This window comes from Medicago sativa, chromosome 4 (genome assembly GCF_051527215.1).
Source record: "Medicago sativa cultivar Bolivia chromosome 4, Bolivia_mono, whole genome shotgun sequence".
Lineage (NCBI taxonomy): Eukaryota > Viridiplantae > Streptophyta > Magnoliopsida > Fabales > Fabaceae > Medicago > Medicago sativa.
The window spans coordinates 65,544,579-65,564,240 of record NC_140752.1 but is presented as its reverse complement, the minus strand read 5'-3'; the positions used below and the strand labels follow the sequence as shown (position 1 = coordinate 65,564,240).

Sequence of the window (19,662 nt, the reverse complement as noted above, 5' to 3'; positions counted from 1 at the left end):
TCATAAAAATGGAACAAGAAAAAAATAAAATTCAGACAAAGATAAATGCATTAGAAGAGTTGGGCCCCACCAAAAATGATTGAACAAAGCCCAAACAAAGTTTTTCACCTTCACACTAATCAAAAACAGCCACGTGTACCTTCACGCCGCCATCAACATCCTACGACAGATGTCTTAACCGACACGTGCCAGACTGTCAAACGTCTCCTTACCTCGTAACAGTATCTATCTATGTGACATTCTTCTTTAATACCAATTCTACCCCTCCTTCGTCTTTTTCTACATCCTCTGTTTTTACAACACCAAAAGGTTATAATTGTAAAAAACAACAACCTCAGTACAAAACATGCCACAGTAAAATTTCAGAACCCATCACACCAATTTTCTTCGAAGAGTTTTTCAAAAAGCTTCCTCCTTTCTAGCCAGAAACAGAGGAAGAAAAACCAACAAAGATCAAAACTTTATGCTACCCTTTTCTCTTCTCTATTCTATTTGGTGTGATTTTGTTATTCTAAAACAATGAAGATGAAGAAAGTTAACACTTTGTTCTTGGTCTTTGTGATTCTCACACTTCCTTTTGTTCAATGCTCTTCAAGTAAGTTCAACTTTAAACCAAATCATTTCATTAGTTTTCTTGGTTTTTTGGGTTTATTTAACCATGTTTTTGATATCATTATTGTAGCTCCTATTTATCGTTCAAACATGGAAGGAGGTAGTAGAAACATAGCAAAAAGCATTGAGGTATGTACTATGTAACAAGAAAAAGATGAAAACTTTGTTTTTTAGTTACAAAGTTTTGAACTTTCAAAACCCTTTTTTGGTCTATGTTAATAAAAATGGTCTTTTTTTTCTTTTGATATTAGGTTGCATTTTCAAGGTTTAAGAATGAAGGAGTTACTGTTGGAACAGTAGAAGATTCAGCAAGAGAAGTTCCAACTGGACCTGACCCTCTTCATCACAACAATAACCCTTTTGAACCTTAAGTTGTTAGGTTTCATGAAATTAATTAGCACTAGCTTTTTCATATAGCACAATATTCTCAATTTTGATTTATGGTTCAATATTATATCATGTATTCAGTACTTGAGTTTTTGTAGTTTATTATATATGAGCCATATATGATGATATATCTTATGCAACATTAATTATGTTTTTGTACAAAATCAGAAACAAAAAATACATTTGGGGTATATTAATTTTTTTGAAATTCATTTAGTTAATGTGTTTGTGGCTTCATTGGTTATTGTGTGTATCCTTTGAAAGAAGACAAAAAAGCAAGAATGGAATTCATTTCGTTGCCACATTTACAGGGAATAGTAGTGGAAAGGAGGGACTACTACCCTGCAAATTGGTACAATTTCAGAGTTATATTAAGTTCAGCAAACTAAAGAGGAATTAGTGCAAATTAAATTAAGAAATGTGTTCTTTTTGAAAGATAAATTAAGTATAGAATTTGAGGTAAGAAATTCAGATGCACCGATATCAAAGATAGCTCCTAGTTAGTTAGTATATGTAATTAGTAGTTTAGAAAATATTAATTCTTTCAACAATATAGCTACTAACTTGTAACTAGACCCTAATATCTGCTCACTAATACAACCAATTAAAGATACTTCAAAATTGCTAAGAACTCCCCTGCATTGCTTAAAATTTAATGAAAATACCTATCAAAAGCTAAAATCCGATGGGCTTTTAAGCATGAAAAATGTCTATCAAATGTTACGCTCTCATAGATTTAACAATTTTGGAGTATGTATAAAGAGATCCAAGATACTTTGGAAAATTTCTTTTTTCCATTTTGTTTTTAATTTCTCATTTCTACCCCAAACTTCCTAAAATAATCTTAACGTGAGTTAACTCACGCTCTATACGTATCCAGGATGACTTAACACACGTTGAAAGCCAATGCCAGTTAACTCACGTTGCGATCCATTCCTGTTGTTAGGCCAACACCAGTAGCTATACACTTCAAGCACACACTTATGTCCCTCTTCATCTCCAAAACATCCAAAAGTGCGAATTTTTGGTAAAAGAGCTTGAGTTCAAATCATTGAAAAACATCATGAAGAAAGTTTCTATGCTCATCAAACGTCAAAAATCAAGTAATTCGTCATCTTACCTATTTACGTTTTGTTGATTTTTCTAATATGTTCATCATTCAGGAACCCTAATGTGAGTTAATTCACGATGAGTGCCCAACATGAGTTAACTTGTGGTGGGGGGGGGGGGGGGGGGGGGGTCTATGTTTGAATTTTGCCGCCAATTTTGTTTGTTTCCTTGGACTTGTTACATAAGTTATTTATAATTTTTTCTTTGTTATTTTTTATTCGATAAATATAGTGATGGTTGAAAATGTGGTGGATAATGGTGTTGAGCCGAAACCGGCAATTATTGAAGCTTTCGTTAATGTTAAACCTATCATTGAAGCTTCAATTGATGTCAAATCTTCTATTGAAACTTCTATTGAAGCGAAACATATCGGTGTTTTCAAACTTCGTGATAATGAAGAAAACACTGCCTCATTTTTTTTCCACAAATGATTGATGTCGAGAACGAGATGATTTGCTTGGTTGGGTTCGTCGACAAACAACAAGGGCGGGATTTACTATATCTATAGATAAATCCAATATAAAAAAAATTCGATGTTGATGTTGCAATGTGAAAGGAGTGGTGTATGCAAACTAACAAAGATGAAGAAAAAATTGAAGCTTGAAGGCACAGGTTCAATGAAATGTGATTGTCTGTTTAGGATGCGTAGTTACTTTGAGAAGAAGACAAATGAATGGTGGTTGGCCATTCTTAATGGAGTTCACAACCATGAGTTGGAGCCGATGTTAGACAGTCACCTTCTTGCGGGTATACTAAGAGAGGAGGAGAAGAAAAGAGTTGTGGACATGACAAAGAGCTTGGTGTTGCTTAAGAATATTCTCACAAATTTGAAGGGAAAAACACAGAAAGTGTGACGAATATAAAATAAGTGTACAATGCATGTGCTAGATGGCGAAAGTCTATAAGATGTGACAAGACAGAGATGCAATATTTGGTTATGGAGTTGGATAAGCCTAAATATATCAATTTCACAAGAATAGATTGTGAGGAAACCACACTTGAAGACATATTTTTTGCTCATCTGGAGTCTATTAGTTTTCTAAACACTTCTCCGACCATTTTAGTCATGGAATCCACTTATAAAACCAATCTGTACATAATGCCATTATTTGGGATTGTTGGTGTTACGTATACCAACATGACATATTATGTTGCTAATTGCCTTTCTTGCCTTTGAAAAAGAGGGTGACTTTACTTAGGTTCTGGAGATGTTGGTTGGTCTTTTGTCCTCAAAACTCAATATGTCTAAGGTGATTGTCACTGATAGGGACAATGCTCTGATAAATGTTGTTGCCAAAGTTCTCCCTAAAAATGCCGCTTTACTTTGTTATTTTCATATTGGAAAGAATGTAAGGGCTAAATGGATCATAGAATGTAGAGTCAAACCGAAGTCGAATGATGTAAAAGCTGATGAGAAAGAAGTGAAGGAGGTGAAAACAAGTGACATAGTTAACATCATCATGAGAGTTTGGGATGATGTGGAGTGTAACACCCTCAAACCTCAATAACATATTTAATAATAAAATCAACAGATAATCAAAAAGGTTCAAGATGTTACTTCACCAATAATCCAAAATAGTTATAAATCATCATAATCATAAAACAGTCACAGCGGATTCATAACATAAAACAACAAAAATTCATCGTCTCAACATGTCAAATACATCATCTATGAGAACTCATGGGATTCTCAAAACATCAATTCAAGACAAGATAAAATAAAACCCAACTCCTAATCGGAGCACAACAACTAAGACTCCAAAAGCATAGCCAAAGAAGGAGGATAGGCGTCGCGCCGTCCTTGGAGACTCACGCTGATCAAGCATCCTCAACTTGCACGTCTGCACCAGAAAGTGATGTAGGCGACCAAACAGCCACTGGAGGGTATGCTATACATTTAACATAAAGATTATACGAACTTAAGCATAATAATAAGATTCACAAGTCACATATTCATACATGCATTCTCAATTAATCAATTAAACCGATATAATTGATAAGTGTTTAAAAGTGATATATTTCATATAGGAGTTTAGGCATTTTAGTGACTTGTTTTGCAAGATTCTCTATGGAAAACTCCAAATATTGTGTTAATATGTCATTTATGCTTTTGAGCCTTATTCTACCCTTTTTTGTGCAGGAAAATACAAGCAAGGAGCAAGAAAAGTGAAAATTCAAGGAAGCCACGCCATTAGCGTTTCCTACGCTATCAGCGTGAAGAAGAAAAGCCCAAGGTCAGAAAGATACGCCAATGGCGCACCTGGAGCGTGAATCTGGAGCACTTGTGAAGCAACACGCTATTAGCGTAAGCTACGCTATTAGCGTATTCACTCCCGAAAGATACGCTAATAGCGTACCTGGAGCGTAGCAGGCCATGAAGAAACACGCCATTAGCGTGAGACACGCTATTAGCGTAAAGAGTCCATAAAGCCACGCCATTAGCGTGGCTGGAGCGTAGAAGCAGGGCAAGGCCAACGTGGCAACAGCCCATTGGCCAGATTATAGGCCGACATACCACGTTATTAGCGTAAATGGCGCTATTAGCGTAGGTACAAAAACACAGGCCCATATAAATAGCATTCTTACCTCTCTTTTAGGTCATTCATTATTCCATTGATATTTTCATACATTCTAAGAGAGAGGTCAGAGCTATTTCCAAGAGAGAAACACAAAGCAAGGTGTTTAGGAGTAGATTCAACTCAAGATCACTTTGGACACGAAGGATCTTGACATAGAATCTTCATCTTTCCTTCATCCTTTGCATAGTATACAAGTCTATGTGTAGCTATCATCTTCTTTGCAGTATTGAGGTAACAAACAAGCTATTATGTAATCTTTTGATCTTTTAATATATAAGGTTCTAGCTTAATGATTCAATATTGTTGTTATTCTTGCTTTTAATGCTTTCAAAGAGATTCAAGATGATTTGGACACAAACTCTTGAATCTAGAACTAGAATAACAATCTATCTTATGTTATATCACTCTTGACAAGTTTGTAAACCTTTGATAATTACTTTTAATCAAGATTTTAATGCTTTCGGATACTTAATCAGGCTGGACACGGTCGATTAAGTTATCCGATCGACTTTGTTATCGTTTAAGGGATTTGGACACGAATGTTTAAACGCTAACTTAGAAATAACGATGTCACTTTGGACACGAAGGATGTTGTAGAAATGATTGTAATAATATTGGTTATAAAGCTAGAGTCTGATAATCGATCGAGAGATTGCTGCTGTTATGCTTGCTCGTTATCTTATACCGCAAGCGAAATAGTTCGATCTCCTCTCGTTTTTACTTTTATGTCATCTATGGATATAGTGTTACAAACAAACATTTTATAAATGATACCTTAATGTGAAAGATTGTGAAAACGCTTATGATATAACGCAACTCCCTGTGGAAAACGATCCTATATATACTCACGTGTACATAGTTATATGACATGTAGAAAATCTACATCAATAATAATTCTAAAATCATCAACACAAGATATAACAAGTATTCACATTATCACTTTATCGTCAAATCAACACTTATCACCATCACCAAATATCACATGAACACACCTAGTCATGTACACATCTTCGTATAAATTCTCATAATCAAATATATGACTCTCACATAGACTCATATGCATGCTATGTTCTAGACACGACTCTATATGCATGTGGTACCATTTTAGATATCAGAGTTATGTTACCGAGTGATCCCATCGTTACTTATCATCGTCACTTGTCATCGTCACTTAACATCTTCATTTGGACAAACATGAATGCATGAACATATGATTCAACAATGTATATACTCATACGACACAACACACATCAACATCATCATTACAAACACACACACACACACAGATATATATATATATATATATATATATATAAAGTGACGATGAAAATGATGATGTTGACTAGTGACGATGAATATATATATATATATATATATATATATATATATATATATATATATATATATATATATATATTCATCGTCACTATTCAACATCATCGTCATTTCGTCATCAATGTCACATGATTATCAATCTCGTCATTAATATAACATCATTAAACATTTATCACATTTATGAACCAACATCCCTTCATATAGCGAAATTGCATATTAGACGACTCGCCACTTACGCCTAGTTAATCAATATTACACTCGCATAGCATCAACCAATTCGAGCATATATCATCACCTTATCACTATCATATAACCAATTACAAGTCAACATGGTATAATTCATCATTTTTCGAAGTTCGTCTATTTTCCAAAGTTCGTCTATTTTCATATTTTCATCAAAGCCAAGTTACATTGTCACATACATTCCCATTAATCCTGCATACTATTTCTATGTCAGTCATCACAATAGTTCAAGCATAACAACTTCAATCATTTTGAAAAACTCTATTTCATTCTAAGCTTTTCTCATGTTTTTAGTTTCATTCATTTTCGTCTCAAAATCAACATAATCAATTCATTCTCAAGCAAGCCTTGGTTATTATTCAAACCCATCAAAACAACAAGTTTACATCATCAAAGGATGCACAGGGACTAGCCACGCCATCCCCCAAGCATCCAGAACACAAAGTAAGGAATTCCTTGCTCTTAGGAGGGCGCCTAGCTCCAGGAGGGACCAGTTCAAGCGTTAGCTCTCTGTAACTAGGGGCCTAACACCCCCAGTTGCAGTGCCAGCGCTACGAAAAGTGCTTAAATGATGTTTTCGATCTCGTATTACCTTCAAAATCACCACAACGGTGCTTATTTAAAACTCCCATACAACCAAAGTGTTTAAAATCATTTTCCAAGGCTCAAACACACCATTTAGGCTCTTTTCACAACAATACCAAATAGCTTATACTTCAATTAATCATAGTTTTCACTTAATTCAACAAAACCTCAACAATAACAACATAACATAACCAAACATGACTTCGACATAATCAATCAACATAATTCCTTTACTTTCGCTTACCCAATAACATAGCAAGAATATTAAACATAGTTTCAACATCATTCATCAACAATTTCATGATATCTATGAAATTAAAAAAAAAACTCAAACATATCAACTTATTAACATCAAACATAGGTTCTCATGCAACAACATCAAGTTTTTAACACTTTTCACATATTCAAATTAGCCATCATAAATTGAGCACGAAAATAACTTAAATCCACAACAAACTCATGAAAATTCAAGAACATAAATAATCTAAAACCCTACAATTGTTCATAACCAATATGAAGAACATAACATTTTCCCCCTTACCTCTAACTCCAAAAGCTAAGTCTCATAAGCTCCAATGTTCACCTCTACTTTGGTTCTTCCAAGCTTTCTATTCTTTTCTCCCTTTAGCTCTTCTTTCTTCTCTTCCTTTCCCTATTCTTTCTCTAGCCTCTATTTTGTAAACTTACCAAATAAATTCACAACCCTAATTTTTGACTACTACTAGTTTTATATACTCACATCAATTGGGCTTAGTTACTTAACACCTATTGAGCTTAGTCATTTATTCTTATTTATAAAAATAACACTACTCATTCTATTCACTTAATTCTCCCTTATTTACTATTTACTTCTATTCTAGTAATTCTCCAAAGTTACTACTAACCTCATTAAATAACCTCCACTTCTAATTATTAAAAGGTCCATCACTCTCAAATTACCAAAATACCCTTAATTCCTCTATTTTTTACTAAAATAAAAAACCAACAAATCCCATAATTCACACATATCAAACAATTAAAGAAACATTAGTAAATAATGAATAATAATATCCTAAAAATCGGGATGTTACAACTCTCCCCCACTTAAAGAATTTTCGTCCTCGAAAATTATTTGAAGGAAACAACTATGGATATGATTCTTTCATTCGACTCTCCAACTCCCATGTTATGCTCTCTCCCGTAGGTCCAACCCAAATCACCTTCACCAAGAAAAACTCTTTTCCTCTTAACCACTTAACTTCTCGATCCTCGATCCTTAACGGCATAGTCTCAATGGTCAAATTATCCCTAACTTCCACATCCGCTCGAATCACATGCGACGGGTCGTAGACATACTTCCGAGATTGAGACACATGAAAGACACTATGAAGATTCCACAATGATGTTGGTAACGCAATCCAATAAGCCATTTCTCCAACCCTCTCTATAATCTCATAAGGACCAACAAGTAGGGGTGGGAATAGGCCAAGCCAGGCCAGGCTTTGATTGGCCTGAGTCTGGCCTACGAAAAAATTTGCAGGCCTATCATAGGCCGTTTTTCTTGGCCTGGCCTATTTAAAAGTCTGTATTGGCCTGAAAGCCTACTTCCAGGCCTACTTTACATTAAGGCCATCAAATAGTCATTTGGCCTACTAAATAGGTTAAGAAGTGTTAAAGCCTACTTAAAAGCCTATTTCAGTACAATTAAATTTTAACTAGATTAAAGCCTATTTAAAAGCCTATAACAACAAAGTCTATTAAGGGACTAATAGATAGAGAAAAAGGTGTTTATATTTTTAATATATGCAATTATTTTAATATGAAAAAAAAACATTTTTTAATAAATAGCTAAACAAGCTTTCTAAAAAGTCTAAGCCTAGACCTATATACTAAACAGGCTATGTCAGGCTAGGCCAAAACAAGTCAGGCCGTAACCCTGTAGACCGACCTTGCCTATTCCCAACCCTACCAACAAGCGTCAACTATATAATTGCTAATATGTTACTAGTTATCATGTCTCATGATCACTATATAAAGTTACTAAGTATTTCGGTGCAACTTGTCATCCTTCCAAACACTCGTATTTTATCCTATTTTAATTTGAATAAACTAAAATTAAAATTTTTCTTTCTTCTCGATAAGTTTCTTTCATTCTATCGTATGTTAATTTTCTTTCTCGTTTTTTCTGGCTCTCTTAATAATTTAACCATCTATTTCTTCACTTAATAAATATTTTCTAACATTTGATTTTTTTTTGGTAGAGAATATATTATTGTTTTATCTATATTTTATTATTAAAATTTACAACAGTCGAAAAAATTACTAAAATTTAAAATATTTAAAATTTTAGTACTTTTATGTCAAATTGTTTAAAATTATAGTTTCTCTACAATATTTTTTTCTTTCTCGTTTTCCCTTTCAATATTGTCTTATATTATTCTCTACAAATTTTCAAATTTCAAACTCAAACTCAAAAACGACTTTAATGTATAAAAAGTGGTGAAGAGTAATCTAAAAATTAGATTAACTAATTTGACAATTGAGTCTCAATTTACGGCTCAATAGGTGTTGATGGCCCATTATTCTCATAATCCATCAATTTGTTACTATAAAATATCCTACGATCACTACGTACAGTTGCTGATATAAAACTTGATATATTTGTGTCACTTTTCATCAATCAAAAGACTTTCACTCCATCGTATTTTTAATCTATCTCCTATTTGGCTCTGGTTAGCCAAAGAACAAAAATATTTCAGTTTTCCTTAAAAAAAAATATATATTTCAGTTTAGCAACAAAAAAAAAAAATCACTAGCACAGACAATATTATCGTCTTCTACCTTTATGACAAGTGTTTTTTTTTCTCCAATTTATTTCTTAAAAGAAATAATTACAACATTAACTTTTTTTAGAATTTTACTACATGTCTTTTTTATGTCAAAAAAAATGTTTTTTAGAAAGAATTTTTTTTTTTTACACATTGTTATTTATTCTAAAAAGTGTCCCTAAAAAAATATATTCTAAAAAGTGATATGTTTTAATTTGTCAACTTCGTCTTCTTTTTTCTTTTTGTGACCGGGGTTCAACCTCGGACTTTGCATATATTATGCATTGTCCCTACCAATTGAGCTAAACTCACGAGGACAACTTCATCTTCTTTTTAGAATAAATTAAAAAAATTTACACTTTATCCACACTATAGCTGCACTCTCTCTTGAACCCCTTACTGACTTATGCATCGGAGCACATGCAGGTACACAACCCCCCTCTAATGGAGTACGACCCACGACGAAGTATGCAATAGAGCAAAGCTTACGACATACATAACAAAGATCAACCCCCTAACACAACAAATCTCATCCAACCAACCATCTTCTTAGGTCCAACCAGATCAGTGTCGACTTTACTTGGGAGGACACTCCTCAACTGAAATAATCTCTTCAACTGAAAATATGGTGAATACCAGATCTGCCCACCACAACGTCAATTGAATCACATGAGCCTTCATTCCTCCTCCTCTGTCCCAGACCCTTGTACAAGGCCATCTACTTCTTTGTGGGGCCTTTTCTCTTTAGGACAGAGGTATGAAGCTATATCTCGGATGATAGTCCATTGTTTATAATAAACTAGTGAGAAATCATGTGTATATTCCTAGTTTAACAAATTGATTTTTGGCAAAATACACTTTTAGTCCCTTAACTTTATTTTAGGTAACAGTTTAGTCCTTTATCTTTTTTTCATTTCAATTTTGTCCTTTTGATCCATTTTCATATGAATTTTTAAGCTTAAAATTCATGATTTTATTTTCTTATGATCTTTCGGTCTTCAAATCTATGATCCTTGTCTATGTTTGCATAAGAATATTAAATTTGAAGCTTGATAATGTATATGAAAATGGACAAAAAAGACCAAATTGAAATGAAAAAAAAGATAAAGGACCAAATTGTTACCTGAAATTAAGTTAAGGGACTAAAAGTGTAATTTTGTCTTTATTTTTTATACCTTTCCCAATAATTTAATAATGTATTATTATTGTTGTTGCTGTTGTTGTTTGGGAGGTAGTGATGTATTATTTATCTTCCTAAATTTTTCTCTCTCCTCTAAATAATTTAACCATCTTATTTTTATATTACTTAATATTTTCTTATATTTTATAGTTTTCTCTATTCCTTATTATTCAAATCTACAATATATAAAATTTAAGTCCTTTTATTTCAAGTGTTGTAATTCTATAAAATAGTTTTTTCTCTACATGCCCCTTTTTCTTTCATTTTTTTCTCCAATAATTTAGAATTTTACTAGTTGTTATTTTTTTTATATCAAATATTTCTTATATCAAACTATTTTATGCAATTGTTCAATCTGAAGCTCAAACTCATAAACCAATTTGAGATAAGTTTAGTTATTTAAAATCACTACTTTTTGTAGAGACAATTACCTCTTTTTGATACTTATATATGTCAAACAAATCAAATTTTAACTAATACATGTAAAAAACACTAAAACATAAGTGACTTATGCCAAAACACAAGCACCTTGCTAGTAATATTAAAAATCACCTAATTTGACAAACACAACCGAATTTATGTCTCAATAGGTGTTCATGGCCCATTATTATCACAATGAGTCAAATTTTTACTATACATTATATATCATCTAACAAGGCTCTTTTGTTCATATATTCGTCTTGTCCCATGATCACTATAAATAATGTTGAATGAATTCAGATTTTACTACAACTAAACTCTAACTAAATCAAAGATGAAAACTAAACCTTTAATCTTCGTGTTCTTCCTTTGCTCACTAATTATCATCTCTGTTATGGCAATCGATTCATCAAAAGGTGCGAGTGAATGTGTGTGTATCAATATATATTTGTTTCTGCAATTGCTTTACTCTTTTATTATATTTAATAAATGTGTTTGTTTAATTTGTATTTAATAAATGTGTTTGTTTAATTTGTAGTTGGTGAAACTGAAAACTCCAAAAACAAAATTGGGGTAGAAAGAGTTGGAGGTGTTCACAGTGGAGACCATGGAGGAGGGCATGTTGATGACCTTTTAGGAAATGTGATGAATTGGATAGCAGATAAATTTTTGAGAGGAGGAAACCATAGAGAAGCTAGAAGAAATAGAAGAGGGAGAAATAGAGGCAATTGGGGAGGAGAAAACGAATATAGTTCGGTAAGAGGAGGATATGGAGGACGTGGAGAAGAAGGAGGAGTACATGAAGAAGGTTTAGAAAGAGGAGAAAATGAAGAACCTGGTTTGGGGTGAGGAGAAAGAAGAAGCAAAATAAACGTTGGACTTGTGGAGCATCCATGAAAACCAAACAAATGTGTGTATTTTATTGCATGAAGTATGAATAAGAAGAGAATTGCTCTTCTCCCTATTGTTTTTGCTCATTCTCGTGCCCACGTGAGTTAACTTACGTTAAAAATATTTGAATGTGAGTTAACGCACGTTGGACATTTTTAGACGAACAAGCAATTCTAAATGAGAGAAGAGCAATTCTCGTATAAGAAAAGCATGCACTTTATCTTACTCCATGTCCCGTCTTCAACACGATCACCATTTTCCGCTTAAATTAAATTGTCTTTCATTAAAATCCTTAGATTGTACCGCCTATATTATTATGTTCAAATAGATAAGATGTACCACCATTTCATGTCATGTTGTTTTGTTCAACGAGCTATTTTAATTTCAATAATTAGTTTTAACATGTTGTATGACTCAATATTGATTAAACTACTAGGACAATAAATATGTTCATGCATTTTTTTAACGGAAAAAGAAGAAATATTGAAAAACATAGTACAATGGATATATACTATAACCCATTACAAAATAATTAAGAACCAAAAGAAATAAGCCAAAAATATTGATAAAAAACACTTGAAAACAAAATGTTATGAATACAACAAAATAAGTGGAAGAATGTAACATCTGTAATTTAGATATGACTAAATCTAGGGATTTGTATTTTGTCTTGATGTTTACTTTGTTAATAAATGAATTTATGAAATGTCCTAACGTTGTCGGAATTTCAAGATTTGTTTTTTATTGATTTTGAGAAAAACGAGCTAGATATGTACCTGATGTTTAAATTTTCAACGAACCAAGAGCACTACGAAAATTTAAAGCGGAGTTTTATACATTGTTATAATGGGAAGATGATCCCATTACATTTCTCCAAATGTTGGAAATGAGATTTTTGTCTAATAGTTATTTTAATTTCAAAATCATTGTTGTGAATGGGAAAGTTGTTAAGCAAGTTAACTATGTGAGGTCTAGAATTGACTCATATATGCTATTTTGTTCTACTATGTATGATTATGTATGGTTTTAAGAATATTTGCTAAGCATGAAAATATAAATGAATATATTTCTGTGACTTGCGTTATGTAAAATGTCATGATTCTGTGTTTTCTTAATCTTGTGCATTTTTTGTGATTTTGAGATTCTGGTAGAATTAGATATGAATTCGCCTGCAAATGAAATATTATTGGACCTTGAAAGTCATTAATATTCATTTAGGAAACTTATTTGTCGTTCAGATGTTTTTTGGAAATTTAGTGGTATTAGAGCTGCTAGTTGAGTAAATTTTCGAAAAGAAAATATTAGAGAATGAATAGTAATTTTTTAGTAATGAGACAATTCTAAAATGTTTGAGACTAGTTAGTTTGACTAGCTATTGGGGGGATTTAATTAGTTTATATAGCTATTAAAAAAAAAAGTGACAGAAGAGGCTTTCATATGCGCCCAAACCATGTAACCTTATGACCTAATAGACTAGATGTTAAACGTATATATGGTATGAGAGGTAGGCAGCGCCACACTCACACAAGGAATTAATTCCAGCGCCAATTTTTATTTGTAATACTACCTTTCGTTTTGTCTCAGCCGTAACTGTTAAAGATTGTATTATTGGATCAATAAACTGATCGTATATTTCTTTACCTCTTTCTTAGACCTTTTAGCTTTATCGATTAAATTCCCAATCATTGTTGTCAAACCTATACTGTCTTTCCCTTGATATATGCATTTTTCCGGTTTCCGTGGTGGCGATATGCGGTGTCGAAGGGTATATCTAAGCGTGGATAACTTCATTTGCATCAATTAATTTTTGTTCCGTCGACGTTCACGATGGACCTTGTTGTGTTGCTATGCTGATGAAAGAAGACGCAAAGCTTTTAAACTGTTTGGATTTGTTGCTGTCACTGAGTTCGTTATGTTGTGAGAAAGCTTCAATCAAGGTATGGGGTGAGAGAGAAGAGTTCGGGATCATGAATGTAAACTAACTAAGATGAACGGGAAAGACGTATTTCCAAAGTTCATTCAGGCTCGCCGCGACAGTTGTAGCTCTTTAAGAGAATAATTGAATTAATATGCAAATTTGAAAGTGTGAGGTTAAAAGATGAATTAGAAACTTTATTAAGGTGTTGCTTGATTTAAACTATGTTGAATGTGTGGTAGTTGATGATATTGTTGAATTAACATTTTGACTGTGGTAACGATATATGGTGAATTGAATGTTAATTTTGATGTTGTTAATGACGAGTAAAATATATAAATCCTGGTGATGTTAATGATGAGTAAAATATATAAATTTTGGTGATGTTAGTGATGAGTAAAACATATAAATTCTGGTGACGTTATTGGTGAGTAATTGTGTAAAATCCTTGTGTTGTTATTGATGAGTTTTCTTCATGCATCATATCATTATTAAGATTCTGGTGACGATTGGTGATGTGTATTGCTCAGTAACATAACTCTGACATACAATTTTGGTGAGTAGAGACCGCTACCGGCATGCATATAGGTGATAGGAAGGAGTTGCATATTTGCTTATAAATGATGATGTTTGAACATGGTGCATGTTGTGAAAGATGTGTAATTGTTGATGTTTAAATTAGTGAGTGTTATTATTGTCTTGAATGTCATTTTTGACTATTTTTACCATGGTTTGAATTGTGACTATTCCTATTATGAATGTGTTTTTGATAGGTACTATATGTTAGATCGTCTTGATGGTTATTGGTGACTATATGTGTTGTGACTATTTTGGAATTGAATTGTGACATTGTGTTTGTAAAAATTTTGGTTCTTATGTTGTAATTGTTTTATCTTGGTTTTTCGGGTGTCAAACATTGATTACGTTTGAACCTTTTTAACCTTTGATATCTCATTTTTTCTTGGGAAGGGAAAAATAAGAAAAACACTTGAGAATCGAGGTCCGGGAGTTGTTTTCGTCATGGGAAGGTGTTAGGCACCCATAACGACTATAGTATCCTATAGGAACCGTCTATACTTTCTACGCGCGCGCTTTATTTTTAAATGCTATTTGAAAGTGTTACTTACACCTAAGGGTTTGCTAGGTTAAGAATTGGAGGGAGAAGAATGTGTTTGAATTTTTGTTTTATTGGAATTGAAGAAGTTTTGACTTCTTGCCTACATACCCTTTTAAGGGATCAAAATCCATGTAGTTCTCTTCCAAAAAATATTTTTGTTTTTGTTGGTTGATTTTAATTTTGAAAATGGAATTTTGAAGAATAAGGGAGAGAGGCCTCAAGGGCATAAGATTTTGAAAATATGAGGTGGAATTAGTCATTTTGCGAAAAAAAGTCTAAGTATGATTAAAGTTCATTAAGGTTTTTGTTTAAGAAAATAAAGGGAAAATTCAATGGGATTTTGATCCCAAGGTTTCTTTGGAAAATTATTTGAGTGAAGTTGTTCATATTTTTTGGAAAAGAGAATTTTTCTAAGTATCGTGATTCCTAAGCATACATCTAAAGCATATATTCCCTAAACATACATCTAAAGTATCCATGTGATGTGTGTGCATGTGTCGGTGCTTGTGTTGGTGTACATCATTAGAGTCCATTGTCCTTTACATAGGCCCTAGTTTACATTCTATGGTCTTGTAAGAAAAGTAAATGACATGAAAGTAAAATTACAAGTCCCTAATTTACATTCTAATATTGCAAGGAAACTTAAATTGCAAGAAAGATAAATGCTAGAAAATAAGAGATGAAATGCTAATGAGACAAAGGATGGAAATGCATGCAAGGGTTAGTACCACAATATAGAAAAATATCAACAAAAATATAAGCAAGAAAAATATAGCAAGTAAACATATTGAAACTCAACATTTTTTAGGCATTTTCATGGGACAATATGAAAAGATAGAAACATTGAAGAACAAAGCAAAGATAATAGAGGTAATCAAGAATCATGAGCATGCATTTTGGCACATTTTGCAAGCAAGAAAATGTCAAGGACAAAAGAGGATTAAAATGCAAGAAATGGAAATAATCATATACTTAAATAAACCATCATGAAAATTATGGAATATTGATCCAAAGGTCCTAATTCCATAACAAATTTTCCAAGTCACAATACAGGGATTAACAAGGATCAATAAAGCATAATTTTCATAACAATTTATTTATGCATAATCATCATATTCATTTCTACATTTTTAATCAATCAATCAAAAACAAAAATTCAAGAAACCTTAACAAAAATATCTTTCCATATTTTTTGAGAGATAAAATGACAAGTAAAAGGATAAAAAAATATCACCAAACACATAGAAAAACTCATAGGAATTTTTTTAAATTTTTTTTAATACAAGAACAAATACGCAGGAGGTTCAAATAGCACAAGCAGGGGTACATATAGCAAGAAACCCAAGAAAAACAAAGAAACAGGCCCAAGCCCAAGGGAAAACGGATCTGGATCAAAGGTGAGGTTCAGGAGCCGTCAGATTGATCCATATGGATCAAAGCAAGATCTGACGGCTGAGATAGGAAGAGAATGGACCGGATCTGAACCGGACCGGTAGGGACACCGGTCCAATTCATTTCCTTCCTCTCTTTCTCTCTCTAACCTCACTCTCTCTCTCTCACTCTAACTCACCGGCTTCTCTCTTCTTCTCACCGGTTTCTGGAAGAAACTGGCCGGAGAAGATGAAGATCGGCCGGAATCTTCATGATTCCGCCGGGAACTTCATCCTAACCGTCGTGTTCTCCAGATTCCGGCGAGGTCCTAATCCTCGCCGATTCACTCAAACCAAACCCTAATCTAACCTATTTTTCACGTTGATTTCAAATATGAACTTAGATTTTGCAAATAAACGGCGAATCTTCGTAGATCTACGTTTTAGGGTTCGGTTTCCAATCTTTTCAATCTTTTTCAAAGTTTTTCGAAAGAACAAGTTCTGAGACTTGTTTATTTACCTCGATTCACCGTTTATTTGTTGTTACGGACCTTCGTTGAGCTTTTGCGATGAAAATAAAGTGGTTCTTTAAGATTACCTGGTTTTAATCGGAGATTCGAAGCACAAGATCCTTAGAAAAGCTTTGAATTCTTCTGGTAAGTGCTTGAACCGAAAATAAATCGATGATTCTTCTTCTTCTTCTCTGGTTTGATCTTTCACCTTTGATCCTTCTTCTTCTTCTTCTTTGATTATTTTCTGTGATCGTGCTTGAGTTTGCTACTGATAGTGGCGGATTCGCACTTGAATTGCAGAAGTAATGATTCGATGATGAAGATTCTTCACTGAATCACTGAGAATTGCTACCAATTTGTTGAATTTGGCGTTGAATTTGGATTCTGGAAATTTAGGGTTTTGAGTTGTTCTTCATGTTCTTGGTGTTTCTGGCTTTTGATTGTAACTGAATGGAGAGAGAAAATTGAAAGTGTTTGTGATTGTGATTGTGATGTGGCACGTGATGGATGGATCTGTGATGATTGGGCCTTTATATAGTTGACACTTGTACTTGAAGGTCAATGAGAGCCTGCCACCTGTTATTAGACTTGAGAAATTCGGCCTTGCTGAGTTTGGGACTTGAGGACCTTTCTGCAATTATTGAAATTTACAGGACCAAAATGCAATAATAGAAAAAGGACTTGAAAACAAAATTAAACACATTTGAGGACAAAAATGCAAAACTGTTAAAGGACTAAAATGCAAATTTTAGAAACTCAGAGGACTGAAATGAAAAAAGGACTAAAATGTAAATAATAATAAAATTTGTTAAAAGTGGTAATTTGGAAATAACGTAAAGTGAAACAAAAAATAAAATCAACAAAAGGACTAAAATGAACCAACTACAAAATGAGGTACTTCAAAGTAACCTCACTCTGTCAAAATTTTGTGTGAAATGACCAAAATGCCCCTAGGGACTAAACTGACTCAAAATGACTCAAATGCAATTTTTGAAATGAATTTTAACATGGAATTGAAACAAGGATTTATATAAACTAATTGAAAAGACTCAGGGACAATTTTCAGGGATTAAAATGAGTTTGAATGCAGGAAATGACTAAAATACCCTTTTTCATGAATTTTTGCAAATAACATTGAAATAAAATACAGGGAAATATGCAATTGATCAGAGACAACTTCAAATGACTTGGAGTGCAAGAAAACCCTTTTGGATGGCTTGAAATGCAAGAAAACGACAGACAAAATCATAGTTGAAAATATTTTCAAAACAAAGACAGTAACATATGCAGATAAAGCATGGTGAAATATCAGGGTAAAACAATATCAAATTGGCAATCTCTCAAGAGTAATAGACATATATCAAAGATGGAAAATCATTTTGAACAAGTATTTTTAGGTCCAAAATTAGGGTATGACAGCTGCCCCTATTTAAGTTTCTTTGTCCGGAGGGTCAAGAGACGAAGTCTTTGATTTGACGGGACGAAGATACTTAAATATTAACATTTGCACTGTTTTTGGACATAAAAATACGCTCTCACATTTTCAAAACATGAATGCCATGCAACATTATGAATGCAAGACAAACAACCGGAGTCTACAGAGCATGTCATATCACTGGGGATCTAGGTAGACATTGACAGGGTAGACAAACCAGGGGACAAAAGGTAGGTACAAGCTGTTCTTTGGATCGAACTAGCCACTTGACCAAGTAATATAAACAAAAGATGGGTACAAGCTGTTCTTTGGATCGAACTTGCTACTTGACTGGGGATAGAAGTACAAGACAGGTACAAGCTGTTCTTCGGATCGAACTTGCTACTTGACCGAAAACATAGACATATAGGCAGATACAAGCTGTTCTTTGGATCGAACTTGCTACTTGATCAATAATACAACATGCAGGCAGGTGCAAACTGTTCTTTGGATCGAACTTGCTGTTTGACTGATAACAAAACATAAGCAGGGTACAAACTGTTCTTTGGATCGAACTTGTCGTTTGACCGGAAACACAAGCATATAAGCAGGTACAAGCTGTTCTTTGGATCGAACTAGCCACTTGACCAATAACAAAACATATAGCAAGATACAAATTGAGAGTAGATCGACATTGACTTGACTTGAAGATAGACATGACCATTATATTTGGCCCAGAAGAAACTTTCACAAAGATTTAATCATAGACGTCAAATTTGCAGGTAGAAACATGGCCAAGTAACGTTGGCTCACAGAAATTTCACAGGAGTTTTCACAGACATAAACAGAGACTTTAACAGAGACATTAACAGAGGCATTAACAGAGACATTGAATTGAAAATTTGAGATTGAAAGAGACATAGGTATTGAATTGAATTGAAAGTTGAAATAGAAAATGCAACATGTATGTATGGTATAACAATTTTACAAATGCATGAGCACATAGAATGCATGATTATGCATGTATGAATGCTTGGAAATGCATGATTGGTTTACAATTTGGCAGAGAAGTTTCACAGAGACAGACAAAACATTGGAAGATTGGGCACGTGGTGGCTCGTGCTATAACATATATGTTATACCCTAATTTTGGGCCTAAAAATACTTATTCAATTCTTCTTTTCT

General features: G+C 33.3%; 2 protein-coding genes and 1 long non-coding RNA gene across 3 annotated transcripts; 2 read left to right on the top strand and 1 right to left on the bottom strand.

Annotated features, from left to right (window-relative positions):
* Positions 1 to 371: 371 nt before the first annotated feature.
* Positions 372 to 1,190, top strand: CLE40 (CLAVATA3/ESR-RELATED 40). Its single transcript, XM_085708317.1, has 3 exons — positions 372 to 595; positions 683 to 741; positions 864 to 1,190. The coding sequence occupies exons 1-3, from the start codon at positions 520 to 522 to the stop codon at positions 981 to 983; spliced, it is 255 nt and encodes an 84-aa protein (XP_085564443.1). The 5' UTR covers positions 372 to 519; the 3' UTR covers positions 984 to 1,190.
* A 2,477-nt stretch (positions 1,191 to 3,667) lies between these two features.
* LOC146930817 (uncharacterized) lies at positions 3,668 to 7,714 on the bottom strand. The gene is made up of 2 exons (XR_015008355.1): positions 7,393 to 7,714; positions 3,668 to 3,998 (listed from the first exon to the last, which is right to left on the bottom strand). It is a non-coding gene; the product is annotated as an uncharacterized LOC146930817 (long non-coding RNA).
* Positions 7,715 to 11,515: 3,801 nt separating this feature from the next.
* On the top strand, positions 11,516 to 12,503 carry LOC146930816 (uncharacterized). Its single transcript, XM_085702266.1, has 2 exons — positions 11,516 to 11,674; positions 11,797 to 12,503. The coding sequence occupies exons 1-2, from the start codon at positions 11,593 to 11,595 to the stop codon at positions 12,105 to 12,107; spliced, it is 393 nt and encodes a 130-aa protein (XP_085558392.1). The 5' UTR covers positions 11,516 to 11,592; the 3' UTR covers positions 12,108 to 12,503.
* Positions 12,504 to 19,662: the final 7,159 nt, after the last annotated feature.